We start from the raw sequence: 18,338 nt of genomic DNA on the forward strand, positions 1-18,338 counted from the left end.
TTGAGTTTGGAATCAATGAGACACAAACAAAATGACGGCAATGTAATCCTGGTGGTGGTGTCAAATATGGTGTTACTAAAATAGGTCACTTTCACAGGTTACATAATTTGTACCTTATGGAGGCAAGCTAGTGTCGTTCTACAATGCTGTGCAAATCTTAACCTTCGAAAAGTTAAACGCTTTAAAATAAAAACTACCAAAAAGAGTGTCATATTAAATATCTACTTTTATTTAAAGCTATATTGAAATTCCACCCCCCAAATAAACAAACAAAACAGGAAATGAAGAGTACAAATCCCTTAAGTTTGAAAGAGGTGTAACACATTCCAATGACGCACATACAAAAACAAATTATAAAGGGAAAAGTCTCAGGTTAAAAACAGAAGGAATATACAAAAAGGTGAGAGTCCTTTAATAGTTCTATTAAGGGCTTCACAGGAAAACGTCTTCCAATCCATAGGGGCTAAATGATTAAGTGTATTGTAGTGTTATTCTTCAAGGGTAGGTTCTAGCAGCTATTGCACATACAAGATTTTAAGCTTTTATAAAGGGTGGCACTGGGTCAAGTCTAAAGGGCGATTCCCCGAATGCATTACTATACGTTACCTGTAAGCATGCTATCAGTGGTTTCACAAATAGCGGAGTAGTAGGGTGGAGCATGGTCCCCATCACTTGGCGAAGCTGCCGGAGAGTTAAGTGCATGGTCAGGGGAATCACGGTCGGATTCCTCACTAGGCAAGTCACTGATCATGTTTGGCATGCCGGTGTTTGCAGAGGAACAGTCTGTATCCAGGTTTCCGAGCACATTCGGAAACGCTGGCTTCACACAAAACATATACTCGCAGTCTCCCTTGTTCCCGGACTTTGGTAGTTGCGGGACAGTCTCGCAGGGAGATGTGTCCTCCAAGGGCAGGAGATCCACGTTGCGGTCTTTGTTGTTCTGGTAAGAGTCCATTCCTTTGGAGTCAGGCGCTGTTGGAACAGCCCCCTGTGTCTGCTCCTCAACCTGCTGGAGATTCAGTTCCTTCATCATGGTGGGGTCCTTGCTTTCCTCCAGGAGTTGATCTTCGTTCTCCAGAGAGAAGATACCGGGGCTCTTGCTGCAGCTTTCTGTCATGGAGTGGGCATTGGAAGTGCAGTCAAAGGCGTACGAAGCCACGGAATTGGTCGAATGCGGGGTGTCTGGCCCGCCGGCATCGGTGGACATCATATGTTGCTCCTCGTATTCATCTACGGACTGGAGCCCGGCCGGGAGTTTGCAGTCGGGATCCACAGCAGCTTCCTCCTCCATCAACTTCTTCCCTTTCTCCTCGAAAGCCACGTTGTCTATCCCAATGAATCCAACCACTCCTGGGTCATTAATCAGCATCTCCCCTTCGGTGTCGGAGTGGTCCTCTTCGGTCACATCTTCAGAAGATGCAACAGACTCTGTTGGGGGATCACCCAAAATGTCATCAGCGGGGAGGGTCTCTGTCTCCTCATCCCCCTTTTCTAGGTGTATCCCCAAATCCTGGTCTATCGGGAGGTCCTCGAGCGGGCTGATAATCTGGTGATGAAGCTGAATTCCTCCAAGCTTCTCTTCCGATTTAGATTCGACCCCAGAACTGCTGTCGTAATCCTTCAGCTCCTCTGGAGTGCTGGTCTCGCTGCTGCTTTGGGCGGCCAGTTCTGGGCCACTCAGAGTGCTTGATTTTGACGGTCCTTTCTCTGGCTCCCTCTCAGGGGGAGAGGCAAGGCTCTCGAAGGGCAGTTTGTCAGCCTCTTCTTGGGGGCTGCCAGGTGTGGCCTCTTTCTCGGTCTTGGGCGGATTGTGAAGTTCTGCTTGTTTGCACAGCTCCGCCAGGGACTCAACTGGCAAAGACTGAGGCTTGGCTGCCATGGAGTATAGCAGTTCTTGTTCCGTTGGGGTCTCACATACAGGCGTAGGCAGTTCATCTGGACTTGAAGAGTTGAGCTCAACTCCCATGCAAGCTGAATCACTTGCACCTTTTTCTGAGAATACAGTTTCCACACTCTGTGGCTCACCTTCCATATTAGTGGCACTGAATGTAGTATCCTCTTGCAAGTCCGCACTGTATGGGTCCATTATATTTTCAGCAGAATTTAGTTGAAATCCAGCGGGCTCTTCTTGCACAGGACTTGCGTCGGCTTCAGGAGTGAAAGAAACAAAGGGATTGTTCTCAGACAAATGGTTTTCCGGTACTTTAGGTTCTGCTGGAGGCTGGACCGCTCGGGCAGCGTGCTCTGGCACTTCAAAAACCACCGCAGGAGCAGCACTCAAGAAGTTCAAGTTATCAGGGGTCTTAAGGTCCACGTCACGTGACATCTCTTCCACCAGGTCATCTTCATCAGGATTTCCATAACTTTCCAGCCCACTCTCTGTAACGACCTCGCTCACCATCTCGACATCTTCATCGTCCTCGTGTTCCACATTCTCTGCGCTTTCAGGGTCAACTTTTTCCGATCCGACATCCATATCATATTCCCGGTCTTCCAAATCCAAAGCATTAACAGGATGCGGCGCGCCTCTTTCTTGCAGGAAGTAGTCTTGTTGAACATCAGGCGCCGCTCCAATATCAGGGGAACCACCACGGCCAACCTCCCTCAAATCATCCATGCTTTCCATTCCTTCTAAAAGTCCAGCGTCCGACTGTGGTGCGCTCAGTTCGGACATGCAGGGCTGGCTAACGTCTTCCGAGTCCATTTCGGAAGTCAGCCCTTGGTGCATGTCTATCCCGGAGGGTTCACTCCTTTCCATGTACTCCGTTTGCTCTGCCACTGTCTTGGACCTCTCTTCGGTGGCCTGGGACTCCCCCATCTCCGACACCGAAGAGTGACTAAAATCTTCTTCCGACCGAATCTCGTCATCTTCGTTAATTTCTGCATCTGCTTTTTCAATCTCGCTCTTGTCTTTTTGTGCTCCCATGTTGTCGTCATCAGTTGGCACGACTGCCTCTTTTCTTTCTGCACCCCCTGAAGGAGGCATCTCCTCCTCCTCCTCCTCCTCCTCCTCCTCCGGTTCTGGTTGCTCAGTCTTCTCCAGTAATGCTGATTCACACAATGGAGTCTCCAACTTAAATTCTTCTTGGTGTTCCCAACGTTGTTCAGGCATCACTTGGACTTCTTTTGGTTCTTCTGGCAACATGGATTCCACCACTGGTTCATCAGCTAAAGCCTTCTCCTGGCTTTCACAACATGCAACAGCTGTCTCCTCCACACGAGGCTCGGGGACAACCGGCTCGCTTAGAGAAAGAAGAGTAGCTGCATTTCCTTTCTCTCCAGCGACGGGCGGAATGTCATTTGTGTTCTCGAGCTCTACTGCAGGCACATCATAATGCATTTCTGAAGCAGCTCCCTCGCCAACAACCACCTCTTTGGCTGCGGCCCCGGGGGAAGGGAGAACAGCTTGCACAGACGGCACAGTAGCATCCTCTATCGGGGTAGTGTAGCTTTCGACAGCGCTCTGTGGAACAACCACCTCCTCATTCAGGTCTAGGGGGAGCAGCTTTGTTGGCTCAGTTGGCGGAACAGCTGCAACAGCAATAGTTTTCTCAGCAACCGCAGCAGAAGCAGGCGTCGCCTTGGACCCTTTCTTAGATTCCACGCTAGTCACGATTGGCTGAACTGACTGCGTGGGCTTAGTCCCCAGCCTCCTAACCGGCACTGGAGCGCTGCTCCCAATGGATTTCTTAGGGCTGGGGGAGGCGGTTTTTATCAGCCCGGCTTTGGTAGGATTGCGAGGACTCCCGGCGCTCTTTAACGGAGAGGACTGGGTTTTCGAATCCAGTTTCAATTTTACTTTCTCAGTCGCCTTGGGAGTTGAGGGCAAGCGTTTGGGGTCCGCGTTCTTGTTCACGGCAGCAGCAGCAGCAGGGGTCACCTTTGCTGGCTCGGTTCTGATGGGCTTCACTGCAGCCGTCTTTGCCGGGGCAGCCTTTGCTGGGGCAGCCGTGGTCGTAGGCCTCTTGGAGGCGGTTGTGACATCTGGAACAGTCAAGGAGGGAATTAGCTTCATGGAAAGATATTCATTGCATAAGAATAGTAAAACAATCTAGGCTATAAAACCACCTCAATTACATTTCATCTGCTGCGTCCTATTTTCAGAGCAGTGAAATATCACGCCGGCTATGAAGCTCAACACATAGAAAACTGAGCTTTATCATTACTGTGGGGAGCAAAACACCACGAAACTGGTACATTTTAGACTTCATTTTCTTATTTTATATTGAGGCGTAATAAAAAGCATCTGGAGGTAGTGAACAAAAAATGGAAACACCTGGGTAAAAGAGGGACACCAAGTATATTGAAAGCAAGGGCTTCCACACAGGTGTGGCTCATGCGTTAATTAAGCAAACAACATCCCAGCATGCTTAGGGTCATGTATAAAATGCTGGACAGGCCTAGTTGCCTATAATTATGGCTAGCATGGCTGCAAGAGGAGACCTCAGTGACTTTGAAAGAGGGGTGATTGTTGGGGCGCGTTTGGCAGGAGCTTCAGTGACCAAGACAGCTCAACTTGCTGATGTTCCACGAGCAACGGTGTCTAAGGTGATGTCGGCATGGAACTCCGAGGGAAAGACATCATCAGCAAAGGGCAACAGTGGGCAGAAGCGCATACTCCAGGATCGTGATATCCGTGCATTGATTCGATGTGCAAGGCAAAACAGGCGAGCAACTGCAGATCAATTGACTGCAAATTTCAACCTGGGGCGCGAGCAGCCAGTTTAATCAAAAACAGTCCGCCGAGAACTCCACAGAGCGGGATACCATAGTGGCCCAACGCCCTATTAAGTGACTTTACATTGGGGTTTCCATTTTTTTGTTCACTACCTGTATATTTGCAGAACAGTAACATTGACAACTATTACGGTTAACAATTAGAGAAAGTCATCATAACAATATAGTTAAAACAGAACATTAAAAACAGGTAGGTTTAAATGTGGCCAGTTAAAAATGTGCCAAACAAAAAAAAACACAAAATCTGGGTGTCTTGTGTTTCACAGGCTAGAACGCTGCTGAACATTTATATGCATTGCAATATGAAATCATAACCAAAATCACTTGCATGGAAACAGATTCATTTCTTCAAGTTTAGTCAACAAGAAAATCAAAGGGCACTTGGGAGACCTTTTCGAAATCGTAAAAACAAAAAAAGTTGGGAACTCCCTTTAAAGAACACTCTTGCTTCTCACCCAGCCCCCTTTAAAGTCCTTCCCACCTCCCGCCTACCTTTTTTGGCAGGAGCCGAGCCGGTCTTGCTGGGCAGGGCGGTTGTCCTGCTCGGTTGAGTGGTTGTCTTGCTAGGCTGCGATGCAGCAGGTTTGGCACTAGATGGCGCTGAAACTCCAGCCCTGGCTGGGGCGGGTCTGGGTGCAGCACTGGTTGCTGGGCGGGAGGAAGCAGCAAGTCTGAAAAGAACAAAACACAAGGAGAATCAGTGTTGCACATTTAACATGAGTCAGATTAGCACTAAATAGATCCAGTGGGAACCTGACTAATGCAATAATCTAGCCCAGAGGTTCTTTAACTTCTTGAATAGGAAAACAGAGGAAAAGATTTAAAACCGGCCTCACACCCTTCTCATGTAATAAACTCAATTCAAGTAGATGTTTTGTGTTTTATTTTGCCTGGAAGCATCACAAGACCTGTCTCTGGACCACAATCACCAGACTGCACTGCCAAACCCAATTTTCACAACATTTCTATACCTTAAATGTGTGGATGTTTTACAAAACGAGAAGACTCCAGAATTTCCCGGGGACCCCCTGGTTAAACTTTGGGTACCCCCAATACAAGAACCACGAAATGAGCTGACAATTGAACATCTTTAGAATTTAGCATTTTATACGCTCTACCATTCAAGTTGTATACTGTAAAAATAATAAGTGGCGATATAGAAGTTCCTACATATTCAATAGCCAATTAACATTTTCCTTAATTAGGCACGTGGCTTAATTAGGCACAGAACCGCAGCTCCAGGCTTCGATCGCTGGTAAAAACAAGAGCCTGCTAAACAATTGGGACAAATCCCAACGCCATCAACTGCAAGACATTCTTCTTTATTTCAGAAAGAGGGAGACTTCCACACTCCTGGTTTGAATAATTCAAGCAAGGTGAACAACACAGTGCATCTATTTGCATGCATTACCTCCAGCAGGTTCATCAAAGGGATTATGCAAAAAAGCACACCAGTGTTATATATTTCACATGACGGCATGATCCAAGGTCTCGTCCGGCATGCAGCGCAGCAGAGGATTAATAGAAATCACCGCAGGGCAGATGTGTAATTATGCTATTCACAACATCAACTCCCTTCTCTTCCCCTGGCTTCTGACCTTTATCATGAACGTCAAGACAAGCTGGATGAATGAGGGGCACTTTCCAGGAGCACTACATTTGGTTGAAACAAATCAACTAGAAATGTAATCCCTTACTGATAATCCCGCCCCATGTATAAAAATATAAGTGCCGAACACAAGATGCAGTATATAAAAAAAGATTCAAGTGAGTCAATAGGAAATCTGCTTTAAAATGTTCCCAGTCTTGGCCAGTGTATCTGGGGCATTGCAAAGAGCAGTGTTCAGTTTACTAGGCGCCTATAATCCCCTTGAATTCTGAAGTACAAACACTCGTGTATAATAAATCAAATCCATGACCTCAGCTGATTTGCAGTTCTGCCTCAGGTCACTGCAGGGTCTTGCTTTTTTCAATATTGAATCCTGACATGCCCAGTGCCAGACATTGCTTTATAGTGCCAGGGAAGACAGGCGGTTATATAGATTAGTCATACGATTCATATTTACAAGTACTGTATAAAAAGAATGGCAACAGGTTATAATAAACATGAGTGATGCGGATATAGAAACCTAATCTAATTTTTATAACAGCGCCTCTCCAGTCTTACTGATCAGTTGCCCTCGAAAAATTGGAAAACCCACAATTTCATTTGCTATAGTGAACCTCTACTTATTTCCTGTCCCCAACCAAAAACATGAAGAAAAGAAAACAAATGTTTGTGGCTTTTCCTCACCCTATCATTTTTCAGAGATTTTCCAGAAAACATTTTTTGAATGCACTATTAAGCAAAATTAGGTGAATCCGATATTGTAGGGTATCAGTTTTTTTTCTAGGAAGCCATTCCATCAAAAAAAACATCCCGCACATGCCTATTTTAGGCAGTGGTTGGAGGAAGCCACTGCCTGAAAAAAAGGCAGAAGTAAAAATCGGTTCAATTTTTTTTTAGGCAAAATTACTCAATTTCTTAAGCGGAACTGACCTTTGTAAAAGAACTATAAAAAACCAAGTCAAGCAGAAGAAGATTTCACTTTGCACCCTTTAAAAATAAATACAAATACACACACACTAAACCAGACCACTTTCCAGCCAAACAAGACTCATTCCCCCTAGCGGTCGCCCGATTCCAGGTGTTACCCACATTGTGCAATACAAATAAAATGCCACAAGCCGAGACCAACCGATTCATTGATTTCTCTCGAGGAAACAGTTCTATTGATCAAGCACAGCCTGAGCTGATTACAATCCAGGACAAAAGCGCTGGCCAGAACAGCGCATTACAATCCAGCTCACCTTGTGGCTTGCTGGCCCTTTACTAGAATATAGCCCCCAAGAGCAAGATTGCATTCCTCTTGTGTGCTGTAGACCTGCACATCCGCTCCCACGTGCACAGAGACACCAACTACTCCACATCCTAAGAGGATCCATCAAGCAGCTCCAGCTGGTCTCCGAGCGCACAGCAGCCCGGGATTGGTTTACGAGGCAGGATATTAGCTTGGAAATGTCTTCATTAATGTTTCATGCCATCTTGAGTGGAAAGGGGGTGGGAGGTTATGAACAGCTTTCATGTCTCTTATAAAGTGCCAGAGATGAGAATCAGTGCAGACGCTTTGCTTGATTTTTTCTAGTCTACCTCTCACAGCGAGACGAGCAGATCTCATTTGGGACAGGAAAAACCTGAAACCCATATTCAAAAGGAGAGAGCCCTCCCCCCCACAGTTCAAGATCAACTTGCTGTTGAACATTGCACAAATGATGTGGCATCCAGATTAGGAGATCTCTGATGCAATGCACAAGTGGTATCTACAGAAGATCTGCACACACACACACACGATAGAAATACTAGGAGACTACGCTATTAAACTTAAGATTTTTGCACAGGACCAGACTATCATCTTGGCAGCAGGGCTGCCAACTGGAGTTTAAAATGTTTAAACATTAGCATATGTTAAAAGGTTAGCTCAAGCATTTAACATCTACAATATGCATGTGCGTTAGCATTTTGTATGCTTGTACATTCATCATAGTAATTTAAAGTCACGCCACTCTCTATTGTAGGGCTTCTTATGATGGGGTTTCAAGTCCCTGCTGGCCAGACGTGTTCCTGAGATTCACCCAATAGCCCGGGGATGTGATGTTCAATTAACCAGACTCCGATTCTCTCATAACTTATTCAACAGTAAACCCCTTTGAAAGCTGTCCTGCATGGGTGTTCTGCTATCCTTCATTGCGGTCTGTCGACCACAAAACTCCACAGCTTGGCCTTCTGTGCAATCTTCTTGATCAAAGCTGACTGTAAAGGCCAGTTATGGCTTTCTGAAAGGCTTTAAATAAGAATCTCATTTTATGCTTTTTACTTGTTCGTAAGTAATAAATCATCGTGCAATTGTCTGTACCAGCTGCAACACATTAAAAATGACTAATCAAGGTGGAGCTCAGTGGAATGTATTTTTTTTTTGTACACCACACTGTTAATTTGTAAGATACAAGGAATGTTATAGACTTGGATTCTTTTAAAAGCATACCGTGCTTTATTTCACCTCCAGAGCAGCCAAAACTCAGTTCAGTGAAGCTCTGAGTTTATAATTTACATTCGAGAACTTCATGCCACGTGAAACTTTGAAAGCAACTAAAGTGCCACACAAGAGGCTGAAGTGCGTCAATGACCTGCAGGTTTTCAAGCGAACTTCAGCTCACAAGTTCAACACACGAGTGTCACTCCGCTAGCTTCACTGGCATACAGAACAGCAGCCAACACTATTGAAAGTCACAATTTTCACATCACGCTTTGACATCAACAAATTCAACATCCACGCCACCTCTAGCCACTCGCGACCTTCCATTCCTTTGTCAACTTCGTGGGGTTTACCCATCGATTGTGACATGGGCTTGCAGTTGCTGACAAGTGGGGTTAAGGCAACGACACTCCATTGCGGCTCCAACGCCAAGGACATGTTATGTCGAATGCTACATGTGGAGAGCCAACATGGCGGACACAGGGATCCAGTTTCCTATCAACTTTCCCCACTCTGGAATCCGAGTGTTATTTCCAGCAACTTACCTGGCTGTCTTGGGAGCTGCCGCCTTCTCGGTTTTAGCTGCTGCCGTTGATGTTGCTCTTGAAGGCTGCACTGTCGTACCGGGTTTAGAACCTATCAGAGAAACAAATACACCGTAAATAACATGCAAATACTGAAGGCGACACCCATGTGGACTGAAGTTACGACCGGCTGGTTCAGTGGTACTCAGAGTTGTGCCCACGACAGCTGGAAATACTTCATAGGAGATATTTGTAGAACTGAAGCCATTACAATCTACTACTGCGCTTCTGTGCCATCAATTCAATCTGTATTAAGGAATGAAAACACACAAACTTCTGAGGTCCTCTGCACGAGGCGAATAAAGTAATAATAAAATAAAAAAAGGTAGTTAAAATTAAGCATCATACATCAACCTCTCAGCTTTAAACCCCACAACTTCCCTTCCCTCCCTGTCCTCGGCTCTAATCATTTCAACCACAAATGATTTGTTAATGTAACATGCATGGTTTTCCCAGAACAAGAGAGGCAGTGTTCCCTGACTAGACTACCTAACCCAATACATTCTTTAAAACAGTCTGCTGCTACATGCAAAGGCTCAGAAATGGAGAGCTGCAGGGCACACACACACACACACACACTCCTGTGAGCGTACACGCACCTGCAGTACTGGGCCGAACTTTCGCTGTGGCGGTTGTCCCAGTTGAAGCCGCCATCTTCTTCACCGGAGGCTGCTTCACCCCATTGGCCGCGGCACAGGAAGAGGCGGGTGCAGTGGCTGGCCTGGCTGTGGCTGGCTTCCTCTCAGCCACTTTGGATGTTGCCGTGCCAACAGGTCTCTTTGCTGGAGCAACAGATGCAGTGGTTTTCTTTTCGACTGCTGCCGCCACCGTTTTTTTGGCCACTCCATTGGAAACCGTTTTCCGATCTCCGTTACTGGTCCGTTGCTGGGCTGTATTGGTCTTGGAAGACGTTCCTGTGGTCCCAGAAGGCTTCCCAGCTGCTGCGCCAGGTTTCCCCTTGACTGGAGCACCTTTGGTCTTGGGTTTGACTTGGGCAACAGGGACCTTGTCGTTCACCTCCTCCTCAGCAGGGGGAGTAGTTTCCTCAGTGGCTGGCTTGTTCTCTGGCTGTGGAGGAGGCTGCTGCTGTTGCTCCTCCCCTGGGGGTGCTGCCTCATTCACAGGCTCCACCCCAATACCAGCTTCAGGTTCCATTGTCGCTGTGGCAACCCCATCCGATTTCATCTCCCTGGCGCTTCCTTGCTTAGTCTATTGCAGTGCTTGATCTTGACTCGTAGGATCAGTTGAGCCAGTCCCTCTTTTTTTCCAACTGCTAAAACAACCTGTTAAAATAGAAATACAAGTGCATTAGGCAAGGAAGTACAGAAATGTGGGTTCCGTTCCTTATACCTTTTCAATTTCTAGTTGTGAACTCATTCAATAAGCTAAGGGACTGCAAAGCAGTTTGTTAACAAACAGCAAGTAATCACATGTTTAAGCAACTTACACACACGGTCATTCTTAATGAACACCAGATTAGACACTGCCCCAGGGGGACAGAGCGCAAACAAGGGACAGAAAAATCGAGGGGTTGAACATCCTCTGCACAGCTCGTTCTCCCATTCCCAGCATTGAAGGGATAACTGGGAAGCAAGGATAAAAGGAAACTGTCGTTCTACCATGCATTATTCTACTGTGATTTCTTTACATGATGATACTGTATCTCAAGAGGTATCTATTGTAATGCAAGACACCAACACTGCTCATTGTAAAAGGATTATTGAATTAGAATAAAGTGTGTTTTATAGTTGAGATGAATACATATTCTTCCCATTTCTTAAACGTGTCTTAACAGATCATCATGAAATGATTCGATCTCATTATGCATCACACATGTAGCCCGTCGCCTATAAGGTGATAGGTATCACGGCATTGTATCGTTATGAATGGCTGATGGGTATAGCGCAGTACAGAACACACACTGCACTACGGACGTGGAGTTAACCAACACTGGACGACCCAAGAGCAATGCAATCCCACCAGACTAAGCTTCTATTACCTACCCCTCAAATACAAAAGTTAAAACGAAACAGTAATTACATAGGGAAATAAAATAAGTGGTACACCACCCACTCGATATATCGCGGGTGTCTGAGTCCAATATAAATCTGAAATATTTCGAGGGCCGTGATATAGCGAGAGACCCACAGAAAAACAAATACAAACACTGTACAACCACTCCCTCGTTTTATCAGGTGCGTCAGGGTCCAGTATAAATCCTCTACGCAACCTGCTTTTTCTCATTTTTCGTATAAAAAAAGCAGTACACCGTTTTAATTCGTACAGCAGAGGGTAATTGCTTCTCATCAACTTGAGTCCAATTAATTTCACGAGTCTTCCTCTCCTTTCTCAAATGCACAAACCCGCTGCATTGCAAGAATCCATTCCCAACACAGGGGTGTTCCTAAATCAAGCTTGTTGGAAGTCATGAATGCCCCATCCACCCATGTTAATCAGAATAGAGAAAGAGCTAAAAGTAATTATGTAGGCTGAACCAACAGTTTGGAATAACCAGACCCTCAATGGGGGGGGGGGGGGGGGGGGATGGTTAATGCAAAGTTTACTCAGTTGTTCCTTTACCAGCAGGGATGCATGTCATCCAGAGAAACTAGACCTAAACCACACACATCACCCTCCCCTTAAAGGAAGCTAGTCAGCTGTGCTTCCCCATCAGCCCCTACCAGAATCCCCCTGCGATCACAGCCCTGTTTATTGAGGGGCTGTGGTTAGTCCAGCTGTCCGGGTATCGAAGCTCACTGGAGACTTGGTTTAGAGGAATGGGGGTGGGGGGTTATTGTTGAGCCAGTTAAGGAAACAAAAGACAGCAGAGCAAGAATGGAGAGAGAGAGCAGGGAGAGAGAGCAGAGAGAGAGAGAGAGCAGAGAGAGCAGAGAGAGAGAGAGCAGAGAGAGAGAGAGCAGAGAGAGAGAGAGAACAAAGCAAAGGAAGTAATGGAATAAGGTGTTAGCTGATTGCATACCACAAGAAATACTGCATGGGTCACCAGACTCATCATTATTACAGGGCTGGTTCTCACACAGTTGAATTCACTCCCATCTTCACGACCCCTCTTGGTCCCATCATGCCTTTCAGACTTGTTCAGCCCCGGCCCTTTAGACTGCAGTTGAGCGCAGGTAAAGAGCGAGAGCTTGATGAAGCACTGCTAGGACTCTGCTGCCGGTAAGCACCGAGAAGGGTAGAGGAACTACTGAACTGTAATGATCCTGGCTAGGGTCAGGTGCAACATGTGTGCCGTATGAAATGGGAACACATGTGCTGGACTAAGTGTAGTTCATAAGCAGTTAAATAAAATGACACATGAATTGTGGTGACCAGCGATGCTGTGTGTGAAATGCTTGTACAGGCAGATTCACGGTATAGTCAGGCCTACCCCTTGCACCTCCACCCACTGAAATCACACCTTACAATACAGTGATGAGCAACCTTTTCCCTTCCTGCCAGGTCCTTGTTCCGCCCATGCTAATCATTTAACCAATTAAACCTCCACCCAGCGCCTAAACTAGTTCATTAGACACCCATTACATTTGGTACAGACTGGCCCTGGAGGATGGGAGTCGCCCAAGCCTGCTCCAGAACTTAAGGAAAGCGCAGCACTGCAGCTAACCCTACCCCCCCATCCCACTGGACATGCATCCAGCACGGGAGGCATTGTATGCATGCGAGCGAGACTGGAGCGACATGGCGTGTCAGACATATGGATCTTACACAACAGGGAAGTGGCTATGTGCCAGGAACAGTGGAAGCCCTTCAGAGACCTCAATAGGGACCAAGCTGAGCCCCAAGAGTTCAGAGACTATGGATGACTCCGCCCCCCCTCCACAATGGATGACTCCGCCCCCCCCCCTCCACAATGGAGGACTCCATCCTTACCCTCCCCCATTCCAACGCACTCAAGCATGCACAGTGCCGCGCTCCAACAGAAATACTCAAAATGACTTGGATTCTCAAAACTGATTGAGTCAAGAAGGCCATCGCGAAGGCGCTCGAGTGCTGTAAGGAACGGCTCAACATTGCGTCGATGGAGACCGTGTACAGGGCTAGGGCTTGCAGAAGTGTTTGGCTCAACCCACACCTCTTCATTTGGTCCCAGATGATCCCTTGGTATAATGGACATCAAGATGCATATTGTATAAAGGTTTAAAAACAGTACACCAATGCAAATCCGAAATGACGTAGTATTTAAATGTTTACCCCCTGCCCCGCCCGCCCTTAATTTCACCCTTCACATTACCTATGCATTCTAAACCACTAACTGAATGCGGTTTGTGAAAATCAACGTCAAATTTGAAAAGGCTACAGCTACTGAATCAAGTCTACTTTCTTTAACATGTGATAGTTTAGAGGGTAAAGGACTATTTACACAGCAGTTAATCCATTAGAGATGTATAGCCTTTGTACTGTACACGTCTCCCCCCACCCCCACATCTCTCAACCCATTAAGTGCCATTGTCAGGCTACTTCGTAATTTTTTGGCGTATATTTAACTGCTGTTATTTGCCTTTTCTCTTTAACTATATTGTTATGGTAACTTACTCTTGTTTTAACCACAAAAGCCAAGTCTAAATCTAACTTAATTCTGCAAATACAGCTTTTCAGGTACTTTTATGACACCTATATATATATATATAATATACACTACCGGTCAAAAGTTTTAGAACACCCCCATTTTTCCAGTTTTTATTGAAATTTAAGCAGTTCAAGTCCAGTGAATAACCTGAAATGGTACAAAGGTAAGCGGTAAACTGCTAGAGGTTAAAAAAAAAAAGTTTAGGTTACCAAAAACTGAAACATAATGTACATTTCAGAGTTATACAAAAAGGCCTTTTTCAGGGAACAAGTAATGGGTTAACAACTTACAGATGTTCTGCAGCAATGGAAGGAAATTAAGCCTTGAAAGTTGATGCTAACAATTCCTACAGGTGTCCCAACTTCTGTTGATTACTTACAAACCCTCTGTCTGTATAAAAGCAGTGTTGGAACAGACTGTGTTACTACACCCTCTTAAGCATTATTTGTACAGTATTGTACTGCCATAATGGCGAGAAAAAAGGCAATTAACAAAGGAAGACAGACAGACCATTATAACCCTTAAGTGTAGGTCTTTCCTTTAGAGAAATTGCAAAGAAAGCCAAGGTATCAGTGAGTACTGTATCCTACACCATCAAAAGGCACTTGGAAACTGGAGGAAACTGACAGGAAGAGGTCTGGCAGACCCAAAGCCACAACAGAATCAGAAGACAAGTTTCTGAGTCAACAGCTTGCGTGATAGGCGGCTCACAGGACAACAGCTTCAAGCACAGCTTAACACTGGTCGAAGTAAGCAAGTCTCAGTTTCAACTGTGAAGAGAAGACTTCGAGCTGCAGGTTTGACAGGTCGAGTGGCAGTAAGAAAGCCATTGCTAAGATGGCAAAATAAGAAAAAGAGGCTTGCCTGGGCCATGAAGCACCGCCAGTGGACCACTGAAGACTGGAAGAAGGTCTTATGGACCGATGAATCAAAATTTGAAATCTTCGGTTCATCACGCAGGGTTTTTGTACGCCGTCGAGTAGGCGAAAGGATGGTTCCTCGGTGTGTGACACCAACTGTCAAACATGGAGGAGGAAGCGTGATGGTCTGGGGCTCTTTTGCTGGATCCAGAGTCAGCGACTTGCACAGAGTGAGTGGCACCCTGAACCAAAACTGCTACCACAGCATTTTGCAGCACCATGCAATACCCTCTGGTATACGCCTAGTTGGTCAGGGGTTCATCGTACAGCAAGATAATGACCCAAAACATACCTCCAGGCTATGTCAGAACTACCTTAGAAGAAAAGAACAAGACGGTAGGCTTCAAATCATGGAATGGCCAGCACAGTCTCCAGACTTAAACCCCATCGAGCTGGTTTGGGATGAACTGGACAGAAGGGTGAAAGCAAAGCAACCTACAAGTGCAACACATTTGTGGGAACTTCTGCAACAGTGTATATATATATATATATATATATATATATATATATATATATATATATATATATATATATATATATATATATAAAATCAAAAATAGTTAAATAAATATTGTATAACATCACATAAATACAGCTTGTGTGTAAGGGTGTAAAATCTGATAAACCAGTCCTTGGTAGAAGACATGGTTGATTTGCCCTGCTGTAAACACTGAAGTGAATATCCACAAACATAACCTTGGATTAACAGATAAGATGAACACTTCTTGATATCAACACAGGCGGAAAAATGGACATTTCCTTTCTGGTCAACTAGAACAACCTCCCCCCCCCCCCCCCCACCCCCCCCCCCCACACACACTCACATCCCCAAAGCACAGACAGGAAGAGTCAGGAACTCGTTGCAGATGAGAAAGGTCACTCTTAAACCCATACAAGTCAAACCGCGGTCAACACAAATTCCATTTTACATTCTCAGAATATTATAATCCCTGCTCTCAGTTTGAGTCAGTGACGGAAAACCATCACGGTTTAAAATAAACAAAGCTTACCCGGGAGGATGGGTTTGTATTTATGATGTTGTAATTATTGTTATTAAAAATGTACTTTTGTATAAAATATACAACAGTACATAGGTAGGAGTTTATGTAAAAACAAGCAACATGTTAAAATAAACTACCTGTGTAGTAGTGGGGGGGGGAGTTGTACCGCATACAAGCACAGTGGTTTAGTGGGGGGGGGGGGGGAAGAGAGAGAGAGAGAGAGAGAGAGAGAGAGAGAGAGAGATGCTCAGGTTTGTCGGCTTGTCAGGAGCAGCGTCTTACGCAGTTTAAACATCGTAACTAGTAGAATCATTTAGAGAGCTTATGTTTTCCAAAGCCAGCGTGTCACACTAAATAAGGGTGGGTGGTAATAGTAGAGGAAAGTGAAACTGATCGTTTGTACCTCTGTACCTGAAGTGGTCTGCCTGCAGTTTGTATCCTGTGAAGCTGCGCTATGAGCTGTTTGTATCCTGTGCTGCAGAATAAACATTCTCTTTATCTACCGACAACACCAGTGGCAAGTCTCCAATGGGTCCCAGCCTCCGGATGACGTGACTGTGGTGGAGAGCAAGTCGTGGGCTTTCACTTCTTCAGAGTCATATTCAAATAACCAGACGGATGAAAAGCCAGCTACAGAAATCCAAGGGCATTTAGAAGGGTGTCTGCAACACAGAAACACCCCTGTCTGAAGGTGTTTTTATTTTAGGGTCCGTCTTCGTACGAGAGAGGCATGGGTTACATTTTTCAAGGGCTGTTTAAAGGGTACCCAATACACAATCCCCAGGTTGTATATCGTAATATTTTAGCAAACACTGTTTGAAAAGTATTGTGGTAAAAATAACCATATTCGGATTCATTCCTGTAACAGAATTTATAAATAAATGGCTGCATGAGAAAGATATCATGTAACGGGAACCAGTGCATAAACTATGTGTAAATAAATAAATTCTACTGCACCGTGTTTCTCTCATTAGTAAGTGAGAAGATCGAGTAACCCGGTTTAAAATTTTATTACTGTAATATGGTACTTTAGTTTTCAGACCAATTCAAAATGAAAGAATATTGTAAAATCGGTTTTAATTCTGAAAACATAATGAAAAATGAGAACAGCACGTTCCTCCCAGTGCTAAATCTAAAAAGAAGAGAGATCTATTTCTCTGGAAACATTCCCCCCCCCACCCCCCGCACCGATTCTGGCCCGGGTCCAAGCCTGAGCTTCTGAGCTTCACCGAAACCACTTCAGTCTAGACAAGCCTGGGTTTAATAAAAACGCTGCATTGTACTTTTTACAAAGCATGCTTTTGTAACCCAGGACGATGACTGCAGAGGCAGGACAAGCCACCAACCCATTGCTAAAAAACAAATGAACTTCAGCAGTCTATTTAAACAAAGAAAATCAACAGCAGAGAGGGTCAGAAGCTATTTGAAGCATGTGTTTGAAGCTATTCGTCACCGAGTATTCCGAATATCAAAACCTTGTTGACAAACCGAGAGACTGGAACAGCACAGAGAGACCTCATCGAATGATGGGGGTGCCAGTCTTGAAACAGAATGACGAGGACATTTATTACCCCCTTTTAAACCACTTAGACCCCCCCCCTAACAAAATATCTTGGTATCCCTGAAGAGCTGATCATCTCCTCTTTAAATACGATTTTAAAGATCAAGCCGTCTCAAGTGAGGCAGTACCCCAAAATGTTCTCACTTTTTAGGAATGTATAACGACTAGGGGGCAGCTTTTAAAAATCGCCCAGTATTTACCCCCACCCCAGTCAGACCCCCAAATATCTTGATATCCCTGAATAGATAATTGACTCCCTTAAAAACACATGCAAAATATTTGTAATAAATTTAAAAAAAATCCATCCCACAGGTGCAGCAGTAGCCTAAATATTTCAATCAATTCAGAATCTCTGTGGGGTTCATGTTACCCCAAAACATATCTAGCAGTTTCACCCACTCCAGTTTTTACTATAAGCTTGATTAGCCTCAGCCAGGTGAGGTCAGCCAGCAGCAGCACTTTGCCATTGTGCAGTTCTTAAAATACTCTGCACACAGACATGCAAATCTTGCTGCTCTACAAGGGTATTCAATGACAGCACACTGAACATCGTACTAGCGTGTTAGTCTGTGGCTCACTAGTACAACACCACAGCTATGCTGAGAATGTGGAGTCAGGTATGCCGGGTATTTAAGCTAGTTACCCCCCCCCCCCCCCCCCCCAGGGGTGTAGGAGGAGCAGACAAAACCAGGGACTCCTACACCATGAGCAGAGCTCAGGCCGATCCTCAGAGCCGTCACATCCCCATCCAGAATGAGAAGAAGCACCTTTATAAAAATAAAACTAAACAGTACACACACATTTGTAATCTTGACTATGAGGACCAGATAGATAGATAGATAGATAGATAGAGATAGATAGATAGATAGATAGA

The 18,338-nt window shown here is 45.2% G+C and overlaps 1 protein-coding gene across 1 annotated transcript; it reads right to left on the reverse strand.

The window, feature by feature from the left end:
- Positions 1-208: 208 nt before the first annotated feature.
- LOC117402046 (microtubule-associated protein futsch) lies at positions 209-10,693 on the reverse strand. Its single transcript, XM_059007071.1, has 4 exons — positions 9,994-10,693; positions 9,356-9,446; positions 5,230-5,408; positions 209-3,984 (listed from the first exon to the last, which is right to left on the reverse strand). The coding sequence occupies exons 1-4, from the start codon at positions 10,577-10,579 to the stop codon at positions 596-598; spliced, it is 4,245 nt and encodes a 1,414-aa protein (XP_058863054.1). The 5' UTR covers positions 10,580-10,693; the 3' UTR covers positions 209-595.
- Positions 10,694-18,338: the final 7,645 nt, after the last annotated feature.

Source organism: Acipenser ruthenus, chromosome 34 (assembly GCF_902713425.1).
Source record: "Acipenser ruthenus chromosome 34, fAciRut3.2 maternal haplotype, whole genome shotgun sequence".
NCBI classification, from domain to species: Eukaryota; Metazoa; Chordata; class Actinopteri; order Acipenseriformes; family Acipenseridae; genus Acipenser; species Acipenser ruthenus.

Coding starts and splice junctions, on each gene's coding strand:
- LOC117402046 (XM_059007071.1), bottom strand. CDS start 10,579: ATGAAATCGGATGGGGTTGCCACAGCGACAATGGAACCTGAAGCTGGT. Junction 9,447..9,993: donor AGTTCGGCCCAGTACTGCAG/GTGCGTGTACGC, acceptor TTTCTCTGATAG/GTTCTAAACCCGGTACGACA. Junction 5,409..9,355: donor GCAGCTCCCAAGACAGCCAG/GTAAGTTGCTGG, acceptor TGTTCTTTTCAG/ACTTGCTGCTTCCTCCCGCC.